At 47.6% G+C, this 19,172-nt stretch overlaps 1 protein-coding gene across 3 annotated transcripts in view; it reads right to left on the reverse strand.

The window, feature by feature from the left end:
* The window catches only part of NTF3 (neurotrophin 3), a 66,646-nt gene extending 56,565 nt beyond the window's left edge, over positions 1 to 10,081 (reverse strand). Inside the window, exon 1 of one of the 3 annotated variants that reach the window (XM_074326159.1) lies at positions 9,894 to 10,081. In XM_074326159.1, the coding sequence (XP_074182260.1) occupies positions 9,894 to 9,905 (12 nt within the window). In that variant the 5' untranslated portion in view covers positions 9,906 to 10,081. Of the gene's footprint in view, positions 1 to 8,071; positions 8,557 to 9,893 lie in introns of those variants that run through there. The other 2 variants (XM_074326160.1, XM_019754341.2) reach the window with 2 other exon arrangements.
* Between the last annotated feature and the right edge of the window lie 9,091 nt (positions 10,082 to 19,172).

Below are 19,172 nucleotides of genomic sequence, written 5' to 3' on the forward strand. Positions count from 1 at the left end.
TTCTAAACAAAGTATAAACACATATTTTTGGAGCACCTTCAACCTCATGAGCATTAGGTTAGTGTTGTGCATTTATTTGCACACCGCGATACCTTTAGCAACAAAACATCTTTCTCATGAATTGCCTTGAAGATGAGTGTGCATAATGGTGGTGGGGAAATCAGTGGAAGGAGAAAGAAGAACAAGAACTTTCAGTCACAGCCTTCACAGATAGCAACATGCACCCCCAAGCACCCTTCTGGCTTCCTTACCTCTGATACTGCCAAGAGAGAAGGGCATGCAGCAGGCATGTGCCAGGGCTGGAGGGCACTACAGCTGCTCTGCTCTGCATCAAACAGAGCCTGGGGGCCCCAGTTCTTAGCAGCAGCAACCCCTGCCTCCAGCCTCTCAGCACAAATATCTATGTTCACGTTGGCCCTGGTATAAATGGAGGGAATTCCTTAGCCTACCAAGGAAAGCCACTTTCCAAATTCTGAAAAGCCCTCATGGTCTCCATTCAGATTCTCTTTAACTTGGTTCTGTGCAACCCTTATCACAGGGCTCAACAATGCTGGGACCGACCACCTCCCGTAGGTGTGTGGTTCAAAACCAGATGTCCAGCTTCAATCTTTTCAGGGTTTAAATCAAACCTAGGCCATTGTGGCTTAAATCAATATCCCCATTCTGAAGGGCAGATGCCCTTGTCAACAGAATGGGAAGTAAAGTGGGGGATGCAAATGGGAGCTAAGACTGATCTGACACACGCTTGCCAGCAGGTGGCTAGAAAGCCTCAATGTTTGTCTTTCAAGTAAAAATGAATCTTCCAGTGGAGCAGGTTACCCTGTGGGGTGACAGACTTTGCAGAGGACTATCGAACAATCTTCCATCTGGATGACACCATACAATGCAGAAAACAGAATCTGACTGGCAGGTGATGGACTTAGGATGGACACCGGCTTCAGGACAGAAAGCCAGCACACCACCTAGTTGTATAAGTATAAGCATATTCCTTAACCTCATGTAACCTCAGTATCCTCATCTGTAAATGAGATTGTTTGGGGCATTGATGCCATGCAATATTTCTAATCCTACCCAGTAAGTAGGCAAGTATTAACTATCATCATTATCATCATCACCATCATCATCATCAATCATCTTAAAGGTGGGTACTTAGTCAGAAGCACTGACACTAAAAGGCATTCATGTGGAAACTGGATGACTAATTAGCATCAGGCCGACCAGAAAGCCAAACCCAACCCCTTTCAACTCTGTATACACTGTGCAGGCTAAGCCAACTTTGCGAACATGCTTGGCCAAAACAAAACACTATGGCAAATTCTTTGCATGCCTTTTTGCCTTTGACTCAGCCATTCCCCAAAGATACAAAAACGGGAGCTCATTTAGGGTGTGCCAAGATGCACTTCAAGCAAGGCATACTAGGACTGATTGAGTGGGATGGTGGGGCTACTGTAGAATCCTAGGATGGTAGGCTTGGAATGGGACTTGGAGATATTCTAGTTTAAGCCCTTCATTTACAGATGGGTAAATCAAGGCCTGGAGAGAACATCCAGGGTCTCACAACAGCTGATTAGTGACAGAGCTCAGTCTCAAGTTAGGTCCCCCACCTCCAATTGGCAGGCTTTCTGCTGCCCCATGCAGCTGAAGACTTTCTGTTGCCCTATGCTGCTTAAGACCACCTTGGCCTGGAATCTTTTGAGATCAGTAAGCTACCATTTACTCCTACAGCTCTGGCCTTGAGTGAGCAAGAACCTCAATCCTTTCCAATTCTTTCTGACTGACCAAATCTATAAAAGATCTGGGGCTCAACAAATGTCTTCTCTGAGATACTGCTAAAAGGTGAGCAACCACAACAGACCCCACCCAATCTCACTTCAAAATCTGTCCTTCTCCAGCTAAACCACAGTTACAGTCAGAGGTGTGTCCTGTGGGGATGCCAGAGGCACAGACAGCCTCTGGTGGTTCCTAGTGAAGATTGCTTGATAAGGACCACAGCACAGAGGAGGACATGACACAGCCGATGCATTCTGACCACCCAGGGGTGCATGCACTCTCCAGCCCTTGGTATTTTTAGGTAGAGTGAAAGGCTGAGCTGTGGAAAATGATCAACCACAGAAAAAATACTTTAAAGATCTTGGGCCATCTACATGTGCTTTCACAGGTTTTAAAGTGCGTCCTCTGAAAGGTTTCCTTTGCCCAGCCTTGGTATTAATAGAAATCTGCCCAGGCAAGAGTGGAGGTCCTATCCACAATGGCCTCATACTTAAAAGCTCACACATCCTCCACCTCCACATAAAAATTATCTGAAAGAAGCTGCTCCCAACTTTTCCACAAGCTGGCCCTTTTGCAAGAAGCACTATGATGACAGCCCAATCTGAGACAGATCCCCATTTACCTGTCACCCAAAGCATAAACTCTACAAATGCATCCTGCCCACCCAGAGCCACTCTGTGCTCACGCATCATCCCCCCGCACACACACACACACATCCCGTGCTCTCCTCTCACTCTGCACATGCCTGTCCACGCACAAAGTACATCCACAGACCTTATCAGCAGCGCCACATGGGGCTTAGGCTTGTCTCCAGTAGAAGACTTGGTCCTTCTCCAGCAAACTCAATTTTAAATAAAACTAAATCTAAAACCCTAGCAACGGTCATTAGTTCAACCCACCGCCAGAAACTGCCTGCCTCATTAAAGAGTAAAAGAGCAGCTGGTGAGGTCTTGAAGCAGGGTGGTGGGTTTTAAAGACCTTCTGTGTCGGCCTGACTCCCCTCTCTCACTTCAGCCAACACGTGGATTTACATTCCCTCCTGTCGGAGTGGGACTAACTGCTCAGGAAAAGGTTTGGAGAAGCCCGGAGCAGAAGCTGCCTGCTCAATTAATCGTCCTGAATGGAGGGGAAGAGGAGAGGCCTGAATATGTGATCCATCTGGGAGTGGAATTGCAGAGATGGGAAATGTTATGTAATTAAACTCTGCTGGCCTGTCCTGCCTGGGGAATGTGAGACCCATCAGCAGTGACCTCTTCCAATCAACTTAATTGGCCCAATCTCGCCAAGAAAAGCAACAGAATTGGTTTAGTGCCTCATGGAAATAGCTTAGCTCCTGACTATTTATGGCCACTGAACTCAAGGATGGGAGTCTGACTGTGAGCCAGGAGTTGACAGCATGTACTGACTTCTGGGAGGACTCGGAGGCTTCAGTGGGTTTCCTCGCCCTTCTGTGCCTCCATGTCTGTCTCTGGGGAAAGTCGCTATACCAACTTGCGGCACTGCATGCAGCCTGTTCACATATCTAAAGGCTGTTGCCTGCCAGGGACCCATAGTTTAGAGAAAAACAGGTCTTCATAGTAACCCAGGATGGCTGGGCTTTGCTCCTCTTTTATTCAAATATGCCAAGGATAATTACTATTTTCTGTGTTCTCAAAGTCACATTCATTCTGGAGTCGTGGTCTGCACAGCTGTTAAAGAATAGGACAATGCTGTCTCTGATAATTAATAACATTGAGTTTGGACCACTTTTCTTATGAATAGTTCAAAGACCTTTTATGAACACAGATTTCCATCAAGCATAATCTAGGTTTGGCTACCTCCATTTTATGGATGAGTAAACTGAGGCAGTTATATAAAGTTCTACTTGCACAGTGGCTAAGCAGCAGACATGCAGAGGGCATTAAGACGATTTCACCAACTTGCCCCATCATGGGGAAGAGGTATAGATCCCATTTTTATAATGGTTCACATACATACTAGCACCTGCATTCGATTAGACTTCATCTCAGTGTAAAGCTTTGTACTCCAATGTCAGCTCACCAAGCTTTGGTTGGGGGGAAGCAGCGTGAACTTTGCTCCTCACTGAGGCATCACAGACATTGCCATTTTATTATATAAAAGGTGAAATGAAACAGAGGATCAGGAAAAAAAAAAAAGAAAAGAAACAGAGGATCAGAGAGATGAGAACTTTCCCAAAGTCACACTGCTCGACAGGGGTAGAGTGGGACTAGAATAAGGCATTCTCACTGGGGAGTCTCCCCCCTCCACCACACACCCTCAGAAATATCTACCACCAGATCTTCTGACGAATGGTCAAACCCTGGATCAGTTCTCTCTTACATAAATGAATTTCCCCTTAAAATAAGGCTGAACGTCAAAATGGTACAGCTATAATTTCATGAATTCAAGAATGTCACAAGTCAGAAAAAGTCCCCCCAAGTATGTGCCCTCATATGATTAGAGCCTAATAAATGAGGTTCCCTGTCACCTGGTTCAGACAAGCAAGTACGTACAGCCAAAGCACACCCCTCTCGCTGCTCTGATCTAGTTACCTCACTAGCTCTGTCAGGGTATGAACCCAACCAACATCATGCTCCTCTCACTTCCTGAAGGCTCCCGAAGCCTACAGACCTCCTTTTATCTGTACCTTTTTAACTTAAGATGCATATCCGAGCATCCAAGACAATTTTCATCCTTCCTCAGACACACAGAATTCCTGCAAAAACATACATCCAACCCCTCACAGGAGCCAGAATATATACCCTTTCTATTCTCCTAGCTAGGTTTCTCCTAGTCACTTAACTCCAGCCCCATTGTTGTGTGTGTGTGCGTGTGTGTGTGTGTGTGTGATACACACACACACACGTGCACACACTCCAGGTTAGTTTTATACTCATGGCCCAGAAAACATCAAAGACTAACAAACACTCCCAACCCTCATCTTCCCTGATCACTGCTTCACCCTTCTCCAGGTCCACACAGCAAGTCTTATTTCTGCTAATAAGTAGGCACTACACACACTCAAACTCACTCTTCATTGGGGACCTGCATTCTGACCTAGACTGTGGCACGCCACCCATCCCTGTTCCCAGCCCACACCCCCTACAAAAAACAGTGATTCTCTTTAGCTCACTCCCCGACACACAAAACTATACGCCATCCCTATCTTTACACCCTCTTTTTACAAAACCACAGATATATTTCAAGACAGCTTCCCTTTGGCCCCCAAGATCCATAAACATCTCGAGAAACTGAATTATAGTTTTTGAAGAAACCTCAACTAGCATCGAGCTGGCTTCATTCCTCCTGACAAAAATCGCAACAGTGAGCTGTGCCCCAAGAAAGAATTTTTTCCAGGGCACAGCTCCACGGCTCAGTACTCGGCAATGGGCTGAGCATCCGGCAGTCATCCCACAAATTTTAATTGATAACCAATATTAATTGACAGTGAATTCCTCTATTAAATAAGAAACCCATCATACAGCATAATATAGGATGCATTTCTGCCACTAGGTATGCAAAACATTTCCTCCAGCACTCCACCCCCATGCACACATCTTCTCTGATCCCACTGGGTGTGAACACACACGACTTCTCCCCTTAAATGTATATCCCTCATTCTAAGCCTTTTCCAATTCCTTGCTCTCTGGGGAACTGGGGAGAGAGAGAGAGAGAGAGAAGGCAAAAGCTAACCCAGCATCCTTCCTGACCAGTCTTTCCACAATGAGAATCCGAGCCCACACTTTTCTATCCCCCGTGTACTCCAACGTCATCCCAGCCAAACTTCCCAGAGAATACTCATCAAGTTCGCACCCTGCTCTCCTCAGATAATCTTTCCCCGCCTCCACACATATCCCTGGTAATCCTGAGCCGCCCCCCCCCTCCATACTCGTCCACCTTTCACTCCCACACACAGCCCAGCAGCCCTCCCACACCACACCCACTGCATGTGTCTGTGCAGGCATGCACAAGCCATCTGTCTTCAACACACTGCACCTCTCCTCCTGCTCTAACACCCTTCGCAGGCACAGATTTCTCATTAGCTACACCTATGTTCCCACATGCTCTCCTCTCCTGCCAGTCACACACATGCCCATCACACACACTCCTCAGAAACACCTCCACGGCACACGGGGCACAGGGGAGCTCCTGCTCTCTAGCCACACACACCCACCCCGCCTCCATGCACACCCTCAGGCAGAGACTTTTCATCATGAACCTCCTTCCCTGAGGGAACGGGGCATCCAAGGGTCCGGAGCTAACCTCCATAGGCCCACAGACCCCGTCCTCACGGAAGCGGTCTTCCACTTCTAGCTACAATGCAGTCCTCACCGACACGCGCCCTACTGCACCCCTCTCTCCCCGGCTTCCTACTTTCCTCCAACACTGTTCACAGAGCCTTTCTTTTCATCTCTCCCCACTTCCAAAGTCGTACCCAGGACTCAGTGTTTGAGCCCAAGGCAGAGGCTGCTGGATTTTATCCCCTGAGTTCTACCGCTCAACTTTCTTTGTGCAACATGTCAGGAAGGAATTGGGGGGCGGGGGGGGGGGGGCAGCCTGAGTCTGACGGAGACGAAGGATTTCTGAGCGCGGTGAAAACAGTACCCTCGGAAAAGTTCCCTCTCTGTTACCCCTGTCTCCCATCCTGACGTTTAGGGCAGAGGGCTGAGCTGTTTTTCTTGCTCTCTGTTCTGTCGGCTGGGAGAGGGTATTTCTTTCTTTAAAAGCAGGTAGCCCAGCACCTTCTCTAATCGGCTGAGTTGCAAACATCAGACTCCAGGAGTGACACCCACCCCCTTTTAGTTCCGTCCCCCACCCGGTCCCCCAGCTCCCGCCCCCTGCTCTTCACACACATAAACAAGTCCACGGGGCGCAGTCTCCGAGCTCTCCAGCTGAGCCCAGCGCTCAGGCTGCTTCTAGGCAGCTGGCTCAGCTCAGACTCTGAACCTGCCGCCCGCCGCCAGAGGTCGAGACCAGGCGATCCGGTTCCGTGTTTTTCTCCACCTGGAATCTCCCCGAGCCACGGATCCAATGAGAGGGATCCTCACTAGTCGGCGCAGGGGTCTCAGTTCCGTGCGTTCGAAGCGCAGATGAGGAACGCAGCAGACAAACTCCCCCAAAGAAGCAGCTCCTCCTCGCCGCGCACCCACTCGCGCCCGAAAGTAACAAGCAGAGTCCCCTTCCCCACCCCAGGCCCTCTTTTCCCGAACTTTAAACTCCCAAGCTCCCCAAATTTCATTAGGAGTATGGGTAGAGCTCTGGGACAATGGAGCAAGTTGAACCTTTGTGGGCCCTTGTAACTCCGACCTAGCTCCGCGGGTTCCCGGGTCTCCCAGCCTTCCCACACCTCCGCCTCAAATTCCTAGAGCCGGCTGGGAGAAACCTCAAGGAATTCCCCAGAGATGGCCCGGCCCCGGTGCCCGACGCTCCTCGGCGGGGTCGCAGATGCTCCGGCCGCGCACGGAGCTCCATCTGCGCAGAGACGAAGGGTAGGGGGTAGCTGTGGGGTGGGCGCTGGCCAAGACCTGCCCGGGGTGTGGGGTAGTTTCCGAGAAAAGCTTTCCGCGGAGGGAGGGGGCTCCAAAGCAGGTACTCCGCTCCGGGCAAGCAGTCTCAACTCCCCAAACTGGGAAGCGAACCTCTAGGTCCTGAGCTCCGAGTCCCCTCCCCCAGCCCACGCCCCGGCCGGGGCACCGGGAGGCATGCGGAGAACTCCTAGCGGCCGGGAGCCCGGTGCGGGGCGCGTGCCGGGGAGTGGCGGCGGCACCTCGCCTCTTCCTTGCCCCGGATCTGTCTGCCACCCCCTTTTGTTACAGGATGCGCGGGGAGCCTTCTCTACAGGAGCACACGCGTGTGTTGGGGAGTTGGGGCGGGGGGGGTTGGCGGTTCTGCTGAATCCTTTCCCTGCCCTTCCACCGTCCCCATTTCCCCTCGCCTCCGCCCCCCGTTTCCAACCCAGGTCCCTTAAACCTGATCACTTTCCCAGATATTGGGTGGTTTCTCGGGCAGCCGAGGGATGAGAGAGAGGAGGTGGGGAGGAGTGTGAGTGTGTGTGTGTGTGTGTGTGTGTGTGTGTGTGTGCATTTGTGTGTGTGTGGGGGGGGAGGTGTGGTTGCGCTCGGCCGGGGCTGATTCCCAGCACAAACTTCGGGGAAGGCACAAGCCCGGGAAAGTAGTGCAGCGCGATGGGGGTGGGGCGAGGTGCGGAGTGGGAGCCCCTGTGTTACTCCACTGGAAAAAAAAAGCCCACGAGGCCCCCCAGCCCCGAACCTGCCTACCCAACGCGCCCGCCTCCCCTTACCGTGGCAGAAGTAACCATGGCATCCGTGTGACTGTTTCCAGGGACGTCGACATGAAGAGAAAGGTAGACGAAAGCTCGGTCATTCAAAGTCGCCCCCACCCCGCCGCCGCCACTACCCAGCAGGGGGAAAAACAGAAGGAGAAAGGAAAACAACGGAGAAAACTAGTTGTGCCGGGCTCTCTCGCGGGGCCGCGCGCGGAGCTGTTCGGTAGGGAGAGAACCCTTCAACTCTGAGTCCCGCGAACATAATCTGCGCGGTTATAACCAGCCAACCCAGCAGATGGCTCCCTGCTCAGCGCCTTAACCCCTTACGCGCCGCGCCGCCCGCCCCCGCGCCCGGCCCGCGGTGACTCGCCGGCCTGCTCCCCAGCGCCCCTCAGCCTGGGTTCTGGGGGCCGGCGAGGGGACGGGGTCATGTCTCCTAGCCCTTCTTAAAGAAAAACACAAAACACATCCAAACGAGTCGTCTGCTTCAGTCTCCCCCTTGATTTCCCTTTTAGAGACCCAGGAAAAAAACGAAATAGTCAACTTTTGACTATATTTTACATGTTCACATCTTCAGCTTGTCTTATTTGTTGTTTTTCTTTAAATTTTCTTTTTCTTTTTAATAAAGATTTTCTTCACTAGGCAGAAAGGCCTTTCTTGCCCCCTTTCTCTGGGCAGCTTGGGTGTAATGTGTAAACTCCTCCAAACCTTAGACCCTTTCAGTTCCAGATCTCTCCCCACCCCCTATCAAGCCCACCCGTCACTCCTTCCCCCACCCCCCAACACGAACACGCCCAAGGACACTCGCTCCCCAGCGAACTCGCTGCTGCTCGTGGGGACCAGTACCCTGGGCGCTGTGCAGACGGTCGAGGGAGATCAAGTCAGAGAGGTATTGGGGGAGGGAGGGTCTGGGGTCGGGGGACCAAGGGAGGGTGTGCGTGTGCGTGTGTGTGTTTGCGTGAGCTTGAGCGTGAAGGGAGAGGAGGACGGATCCGAGCCTCCCACTTCACCCAGCCTTCCAACCTCTAAGCCCCTTCGTTCCAAACTAGGATCCGGCCGTGCAACCGAGCACCGGCCCAGCACCCACCAGTCTGCACGCGGGGACTGCGCAGGAAGCAGAAAAGGCAGGAAACAGACAGACCTCTTCGTAGACCCCGGAAAGGGGTGACGCTCACTTCCCCACCCGTAGATTTTTTTCGAAGAACGGAGTCGTGAGGTGGGGGTGGGGGTGGGGGCAAAATCTCTTATTTTGAGACAATTTTAACTTCCCATTAGACTTCACTTGTTCTGAGATCGTTCACTCTAAATTTACCGAGTTAAGTCATCTTGCTTTCGTCCATTTGCCTTGGAGAGAAGTGTGTGTGGAGGGGGGGAGTCACTGAAGGGACAACGAGAAATCCAGAGAACCTCAGCAGAATTTTGCGCTCCTGCTCCCCTCCTACTCGGCTCCCCAGGTCGTGGCGTGGCGTGGCAGACCTCATCTCCAAGCCCCCACCGCCTCCTCCCTGCCATCTCAGCCACTCCTCACCCCATCTCTTGCCAGGACCTTTTGACTCACGTGGGGTTGGAGGGAAGTGGGGACATACCTTGTCTCCTCCCTGCCCTATCATTCCAGGTGTCTAATAAGCAGCCCACTCTATGTTCCGGCTAGGGTCCAGGTTTAAAAAAAAAATCCAAATTCCTTTGACTTGTTTGAAAATTTGGTTAAACCCTCGAGAAGCACCGGCACTGTGCCTACTAGATCAGGCCGAACTCCACGTAGAGAGAGGCTGCGGGGGTCCGAGGGAAGGTAGGAAGGGATGGGGCATCTTGGGGCTGCATACTAAATAGATTGTACCTGCCTCATCATTATCCCGCTGACGGAGGCTGCCACATCGAAAACCGCCAGAAGCGCCCACCGAGGTCCACGGGCGGCACCGCCCGCGCTCCCTGGGAAGAACAGGATTGTCCTTCAGTGCCTCCCTCACCGAGGTCCTCTTCCCGGCCAGATTAGGCTGCTGAGTTGTTCCCTCCACCCGGTACACAGCACCAGGAAGGTTGGATTGGGCGTGCTCTGTTAGGTTCTGGTTTTCTCCCTCGGCTCTGGCCCGCCTCTTTGCCCTCCCTCACTTCCCGATCTTGCCTCCTCACCCCCCCCCACCCCCCTTTCAAAAGGGGAGATCCAGGCCCCAGTTTCATCTCCATGGGCCAAGTTCTAGGTCTCTTTTCTCGAGCTGCAGGTCCTGCGGTAACCCGAGGATGGCAGGGAAAGAGGTGGTTGGCTTCTGTTGCAGTGAGGAATGGGTTAAAAACATGTGCGGGCTGATCGGCCTGCAGCTCCTCGGTCACTGGCAGTCTGGAGGGAGGAGGGGCAGGGAAGGGGCAAACCTAATTTTGAAAAATCCGAAGTATAAAAAGAAGAGAAGGCAGCAGTGAGTTTCAGACCGGAATTTGTTCTGCAGATGGCGGTCACTGACTGGCCACCTCACTTTGCCAGGACCTTGGTGATCACAGGAAGCGTTTGTATTGTTTCCCAACTGCAGGGGTTTTGTCCTGAGCTGGTGGGTCTGTCTTTGCGTGCAATCAACACGCCTTGTAATATGAGAGGTGACACCTTAATCTTGCCAAATATGTGTGGTGCCTTGGGGGGGGGCGAAGTGGGGGAGAAAGAGGGCGGGGCTGAGGGAAGGAGAGAGCAAGAGTGAGAGAACCAGGCAGAAGCAGAGTGAAAGATCCACTTTTCTCACTTTTTCCCAAATGGACAGCCACCGGCCCTTTCCTCCCTGTGAGAAATTCTTCAGGCGAGCTCCCTGGGACAGCCGCAGTGCCTTACTGTTTGCCCTTCTACTTCAGTGGTAAAGGTTCTCTTCTTCCCTCTAAGGAAGACTAGGACAGCTGCCCAGGTCTTCCTTTTGGTTTCCAAGAGGGTGGCAAGGTGAGAGAAAGGGGCGGCCAAAAAAAGGAGGAGAAAGGTGTATTTTTTTTTAAAAAAAAAAGATAGAATAAAAGAGTATTGTATGTAGTAGAGAGTCATTTTGGAATTGCTGAACGTTGTGACTTCCTAAACAGAGAAAAACATTAGTGATATAGACAGCTAAAGCAAAGAAGAGAACTGGGAAGTCCGCTGGTGAGTTCATGCCCTACAGACACTGCTGCCTGTGGACCATGGACGTCTGTCATCCAGAACTGGTTCTTTTATTTTATTAGCTAGGTAATCGCCTCTCTCCACGTTGATTCTGTGGTTAAGGCCTTGGCTGTCCATCTGTTGACTGTATTTTTAGGTTGCTGAACTTTCTCTTTCTCCCTGCTGCTTCTGAGTGTAAGGCCCTGACTCCTGAAAGTGGTTCATGACCGTAGAAACCAGATCTAGTGGTTGAAAGCCCCTTTAAAACTCTCTCCTAAAGCAAATTTCTAGAGGTCGCCTTCTGCCCACCCTTATCTTTTGCAATAGCACCACTCTGTGGTTGAAACACTGAATCGAAACAACATGGAAATGCTGGAAAGAATTATGCCCTTACCTTCTGAGAAGCAGCATTTATCTACTTGATGTTTCAGTTAAGTGGCCTGTGTGTCGGGGCAGTAGCAGCATATGGTTAATTCACTGTGACATGTTGACCCAGGAAATGAGAGAATTGGCCTCCAGCGACCCTTTCCTCTGTGACCATATCGGCAAAAACAAGCCTGGTTATCTCCTCCATGATCATATAGCTAGCCTGGAATGTTTGTCCTCTCTCATTGTGTTCTTTTTCCTGTCTTTGAGGTGGCTAAACTGTACTCCACACCTTAGCTGAGCCTAAAATCTTTGCAAGTTGCCTCTTCTGCTGCTGGAGGGCACTGTGGAGAAGTCTGCCAGAAGGGCTGCAGCTACTTTTCTTGCCCTACCTCATCCATCCCTGCCCTCAATCACTCAGTCAGCGGCTTGAGCTGAAGGAGCCCGAGAGTCTGTTTCTGAAACAATTAAATGGAATGTGAAAGGGGTTTGCACGGGGACTGGGAACTTAAGAATCAGGAAAGGCTGCATGCTACCATGGCTCCTGGCACTCAAAAGATTCCTGGCTGCCCACCCATTACTACATACACGCATACTAACTGCATACACGCATGAACCAACAATCACGCCAGCTTTCGTGCCAATTAGCAGCTCCGCCCAAATGCCCTTAAGAGTCCACTGTGAGGCATTATTCTTTTTTTTCAAAGTGGGTGCAGTGTCCACAGAACCTGTGACTAGTCTATGTTCATTCAGCAAGCCCCGTCGTCCCTAAAATTTGTATCATCTCGAGAAAGCACAGCTCTGCTGTTATCAGCACTGATCTCTAAGCAGAGCGGGGATACTAGAGATCAAATTCTACCAGCTTCTGTGTGCCCACCCTGCATGTAATAGCTGAGAACACTGAAGCTCCTGCCTCTCAGTGACTTTCCCCAGGGAAAGAGAAAAAAAAAAAGTAGTAACAGATCAGGAACTAGAACTCACTCAAAAAGTGGATTTTGGAGTCATACAAAGCTGGGTTCCATGCTGCCTTCTTCACCTAGTAGCTGTGTGTCTTTGGACAGGTTCCTGAACTTCTCAGAAGCCATCTGTAATTGTCAGAAACAATGCCAACCTCATAGGATTATGACGACTGAATGAACTAATTTATTTCAAACACTCAGCACACTGCCTGACACAATGTAAGCATTAACTCCCAACCTAATGGTCCTTAAACTGGAAACACTGCCTCCCCACTGGTGGGGGATCTCATTCTTTAGAAAGAAGCTGGACTCTGGAATGTCCTGTTTGTTATTTGTAAGCCATTAAACACTGCATTTCCTTAATGTAAATTCATGGGTATGTATTTTCCCCTATGGACACAGACAGAAAGAAATTAGCAGAATGCAGTACTGGACATATTTAGAATTTATATAGGTTCTGAATGTGGACCTCAAAGAGCATGAAAAACACAATTGAAGGATTTCAAAATTTTATCTTATTCATTCTCTGCCTCTAAGGCAGAACCACCTCATCACTTAAAAGGAAATTCCACCATGTCCTTCAACTCTTAACAGATTGCCTAGTATATTCTTGGTTTGTTGTTATTGCTAATTATGTTCTAGGGCTTACATTGAACAATAAAACGAATTACATTGAACAACAGTGGATCAACTCATTTTGTGAAATAGCATACATATTCATAATTATGGTTCAAGAAATTACCCATAATGACAGAAGGAAGGTATGTATTCTTACCACACAGGTAGATATAGAAATCATAATAAAGCCTCCTATTTCACTAGTCATGACATGAATTCCTAACCACCCTATAAATTAACTTTATGCTGCACCAAACTCCACTCATAAAAAAAAAAAAAAAATGGCATTAAGGTTTCCTAGGTAACTAATGCATTTCCAAAGGGAATAGGCCTCAGAAGACAAAGAGGGCAGGGAAAAGGGTGGAGGTGGGGACATGAAGAAAAAGAAAAAAACATCAGATTAGACCCATGTGACATAAACAAAATATTTCATGGAGAAGAACGTATAAAGTTTTATTATCTGGGCTTGACATAGATATGGCACTGCCATTAATTCCATCTTCAGACAATGAAATGCTCAATAGGCTAGCCCCCCTCATCATGTCTCCCAGCATTTCATATTTCAGGTTCAGACTTACACATGTTGAGAGTAATCTCCCTTCCATGCATCAGATGAACTGTGTCCACTCACCAGCCAGCTGTTTCCCGAGCCTTCCACAGTTGCATTTAGACATAACCAAATGCTGAAATACAAGGTCGATTTGGATATTTCAAAATATGTAGATGCGTTTGATCTTAGAGACTCTGAGAACCTTGGAACAGGTCTGTTAGTCTGAGAAGAAGGCTGGGGCCCGAGGGCTGAACTAACAGGTTCCAGGTCCAGTTTCCAAACCCCCAGCATTGTAGTCTTTTCACTGTGGCTTCCTTCATTTGGGGAAGGGTCTGGATGCTAAACATTGAATGCTGAGGAGGAAATGGATGGTGGTAGGTGGAGCTTAGGCTCCAATTTCTGCTGTAAGAACACTGAGTAATCGTGAAAGGCAATGGTATCCGAAGAATCATTAGGGAGCTGGAGACTGGGAGGACCAGAATGGAGAGCTGGCTGGGTCACTGCTTTGAGAGCTAGGGAAATCGCTCAGCTTTTCAGTTCCTTGTTTTTAGCGTGTATTCAAAAGGGGCTTGCCTTCATTTTCTTGTATAACTGGGAATATAATTAAGAAAACAAAGAAACACACTAATTTGAATACAGTTGGGAGTTTTATATTATCTGCTCTCCTCCACCTTCAGGAGCCTGAGTGACATCTCTGAGTGAGAGCTACAGCTGATTATAAGCTACAGCCAGATGACTTCCCTATGTAAAGCATGATGGCAACTCTGAGTTTCCCTGCTGATTCCACAGCAACAGTGTTCCTACCCATTACTACTGGGGCAGTCAGTGAGAGCAAGGTCTGTCTTTTGCACTTGCAGTGGCCTGCTGGAAAAAACGACACAAGATGCAAGTTCGTGGCTAAAAAAGCCAACTGGAAAACTAGGGCTGTTTCAGTCACACAATTCCTACCATTGGGTATTGCAGTCTATGCGGATTTACCTCCGGTTGGGGACTTGAAGTGGGATTAAGGATTAGAAAAATCTTCCAGCCATACCCTCCATTTACAATCCGTACTGGGTAGTAAGGGGTGGGGAAAGTCTGGGAAGCAAATGTGTAGCAATACAAACGTGCAGTTTCCCAAGGATTGAAGGCTAAGTAGAGGTCTCCTTACCCCTAATCAGGAGCCCCATTCGATGTAGCCACGTGAATGACAGTGACAGATAATAAGATATCCTATGAATACTCATCTCCTACACATCTCTCCTCAGAATTTGAGGCTGGGGGCACATAGCAAAGGTCACTTCATCCATCCTCCTGCCCCCAAGACCAACCCTCACTTACCACGGACAAGACAGGTGTGAAGTATGTGGGGTGGGCTGGAAGGCAAAGAAGGCTCATCCTAGTAGCCATGTCTTCTTGAAAACACAGCCCTGCAGCCACTTCTTGTAACATTGTTCTCTCCACTCTGGTGGTCTAGGAAAACGAAGGAAAGAATGCTTCATTAATCACTGAGTCTTTTACTTCAAAGCCCTTGTGCCTAGAGTTCGCACAAAACACTGAACAGAGCTTTTAACAGTTCTTGGGGGCCAAGGAAAGTTGAATTCAAGTTAAAATAAGCTCACATACCTCTGCTATCCCCAACACACACCAACACAACACACACACACAGACACACCCCTGCAGCCACTTCATCTGATGGTTTGCTATATTTACCAGGCACAATTCACTGATGGTTCTGTCCCTGCTCCCACCCTGAGAGCAGGCTGTCCTCAGGCCCCCACTCAGAATGCAAATAATGCTCAAACAACAAAGAGTACCCAAGCCGGGTCTCCTAGAACCATAAGCTCCCAGCACAGGAAGGAATGTCAGCAGGTGGGAACTTTCTTTAAAGATCATCATCGTCATCATCATCACAGGTAACATTTATCGAGTCTTACTGAGTGCCAGGTACTGTTAATACTATTAGCATTATATGCATTATATGTTTTAAGCACTGTGTGTTTGTATACATGTATACACATGTGTGTGCATGTGTGTGTACATATATCATCACACGTGTGTATGTATATAGACAGATATCTCTCTATGTGTGTATATTAAATATATGTGCATATATATATAATGTACACACACACACACACACACACACACACTGGCCTTAGTGCTAGACTAGGAGACAGAATTCACGTCTGAGCTCCTGTGTGATCTTAGGCCAGTTACCTTTTTAGACCTCAATTTTTCAAATCTGTAAAGTGGAGATAACAATAGTGCAGCTTTTGCAAATTGAGGCATAAAAAGTTTACATGACCTGCCCAAGGATACATGGGTGTGAATGAGTGGCAAAACAGAGGTCTGAACCTCAACTGCCAATCCCTGCTACACCGTCCAACCGTGAGAGGGTGGTGTTTTTCCAGATGAGGAAACCGAGGCCTAGGAGGGGATCGGCAGCTTGCCGAAGATCACTCAGAGGAGCTCAGACATGAGCCAGGTTTCCTGTCTCTAGTCCAGGGCTAAGACCCGCAGTAGCAATGCTGCAATATCCTCAGAGTCAATTCTTCTGAGCTCAAGGTTGTCCTAGGTAGTGAGAGATAGAGGGAAAAGGAGGATGGAGCAGAGTAGAGCCGGGTCCATCTCTGGGCCCTTTGTGTGCCATTCTAGGAGAATGTAACTCACACCAGAATGGGGACTTGGTACATAGAAGAAGGACTGCATTCAGCACCTACCCATCCCCTCAGCAGGTTTCTTGGTCAGAACTCACCTGTATGACTCCATGACAGCTCTGGGTAAGAGAGCTCCCACAAGCAGCAGGGCAAAGCCACACAGTGCCAAGTTACTAAGAGATTCTTCCAACGGGGCAGGCCATTGGCTTCATTCCAAAGATTAAAAGGCTTCTTATCAAATCTACTAGTGTTTGCAGCAGCAAGATATACAGGGGAAAAGTTAAGCCTTGAGTCCAATAAGTCTGGAAATGTTCACTCAGAAACTATAGAACCCCGAATTAGAACAGTATGGGCAATTGATGTTTTGTTACATATGTTTCATTTGAATCCTATCCAGTCGCAAATGTACATTCATGCAAATGTCTCTTCCTCTAGCACAGACATAGACTTAAATGCCACTTAGAGCTCAGACTCAGCAGGCAAGCCAGCATTCAAAACCTGCCTGTGAATGAGCTTTAAAATCAGGAGCTGCTGCCAAGATAGTAACCATGAGGCATCAGATTTGTTATTTCATTGCTCCACCACGTCCAGCTCTCTGCCTCCAAACTATGATAACAGAATTCCACTGCTCCTTCTCCCACTGCTTAAAAGGTCCTTTGCCACAAGTTTTCAACCATGAGTCCAAAGACAGAAATTACCTCCTTTGGAGAAAATAGAAAGACTAACACAACAAATGATGACAGTAAGTATCTTTCCACTTGTATCGATCTCCCCAACTGACTTTATGGACATTTTAAAAGTAAGGTAAATAAAAGAGGTACACAATGAAGTTGGAAATGGCCTTCTATATATAGAAATTAATAAGCCGAAAACTGAGTCTTTCCCCCATGGTGAAGATGAGAATGGAATTATAATGGGCAGGGGATTCACAGTATGAATCACTGGTCCACACTCCACATCTCAGATCGGAAAACAGAGACTGGCTACAATGTAAAATTAATGAATGAATGACTTACATTGTTTCAGAGTTAGAAGGTGCCTGAGATTCTCCTAGTCAAATCCCTCAGTTTACAGTAGAAGTTGTTAAAACCCAGGAAAATGAACGGACTAGCCAGAGATCACACAGATAATGAGACTCACCAGTGAGAGTGTGGAACCCAAACTTCTGACTCCCAGGATGCTGTTTTTTGTCTACTTTCTCCACACAACCCCAGGAAAGAGACACATCTTCTGCTTTCCCTCTGGAAATGCTACTCCACGTTCCCTTGATTCCTTCCCTATCTTTTCTTCTTTCCTCTATTTTGCTATTTACTTTAACTGATTTTGACCTTTCATTTCCTTTATTTTGTTCCCATTGTGCACTACTGGCAAAACAGAGAAAATGAACTTAACATGCAGAAGGCAAGGTTTCAGTAGGAACTGGAAAAGAGTTTGAATCACAGCAGAGGTCAAAGGACAGCTTTAAAAGTGAAATTGATACTTTTTAATTTTCGATGACATAGGGTTGGTCCTCTCTGAAGAGAAAGGAGTAATTAGACCCTATTTTTCAATAACATTATAGATAACCTTTTAGATTCCCACCTGAATGAATTTCCCCCTATATTGTTCTTGCTTTTTCATCTTCTTTCCTTTGTATTAATATTTTGACCTCTATGATAATGAAAATGCAAAAGGATCTATTTTGCTAAGGGAATGCTTCTTTGGTAGAATTATTTATTTTGCCTTGCAATAAAGCAAAAAAAATAAAATAAAAATAAAACCTAGGGTCAAATTTTTACTCTCCTATTTACCTCCTAATTCCTCCCTTGTGAAAGAACTGACACCAATATATGTTGTTGACATTATGGCTCTCAGGAGCCTAGGAACATCCAATAAATAGGAACTGAAGAGACCCTAGATACCGAGAGGGTCATGATGTGAATGAAAATGTGACTGTTTTACAGGACTCTAGGGGGTAAAACGAGGATTGATGTGTAGAATATACATGGGTGCAAATTTCAACTCAAGACAAGGGTGATGGTTCTGACACAGAGAATTTCCAAAAACAGAATCAATTGCCTCCATAACTAATATATTGTTCTCTGCCACTGGCATAGGACCGCCTTGAAACAGTGTTATGGACGGGTTTCAGATTTGGATGGGGGGTTGAACAGTTCAGATCCCTTTCAAACTTGAGCTACCACATATCAGTGATGTGGTCACTTTAGCAAATAGGTACTTTCCCAAAGCATAATGTTTGTCCCACTGATATATTAAGATTATTTTTGATGGCACATGGATAAACATTTTCAATTTTAATAGTTATATTTAATTTGCTTTAATGTAGCCATTCTATTTATGGTGATACAAAACTTCCTTTAAAAACACATTTCTTGGAGACTCACTTCCTGTTCTGGCAGACCAAATTGTAATATACCAACCCTTCCACCACAAATACCTAGAAAATCTGGAAAAAATATTTTTAAAAACCATCTGAAGTTTCCACTTTATGGTATGGCTGTGTGAGCCCTTTCAGGCCAACCCTCCTGTAGATAACAGCTACTATATACTGGGGACCAGAGAATGAATAAAAGTAGGCATATTTTGGAAGGGGGTTGATATTTAAAAAGGAGAAAAAGATGGGGTAAGTTTGCTGTGTTTTTTTGTTTGTTTGGTTGGTTGGTTTTGTTGTTTTTTTACAGTTTTTAGCTGGAGGGAAGGCCATAGGCTATATGAGGTAGTAGAAACTTACAGATATAGAGGGAAAAATAGACAATTCCCAGTGATAGCTTGAGATTTTAACACCCCTGTCCAGGCAATTAGTAGAAGAAATATCCAAAATACCAGTACAGACAAAGATGACGCTATCAACCACCTTGACTTAATTACTATTTATAGATCT

Source organism: Rhinolophus sinicus, linkage group LG02 (genome assembly GCF_036562045.2).
Source record: "Rhinolophus sinicus isolate RSC01 linkage group LG02, ASM3656204v1, whole genome shotgun sequence".
NCBI lineage: Eukaryota > Metazoa > Chordata > Mammalia > Chiroptera > Rhinolophidae > Rhinolophus > Rhinolophus sinicus.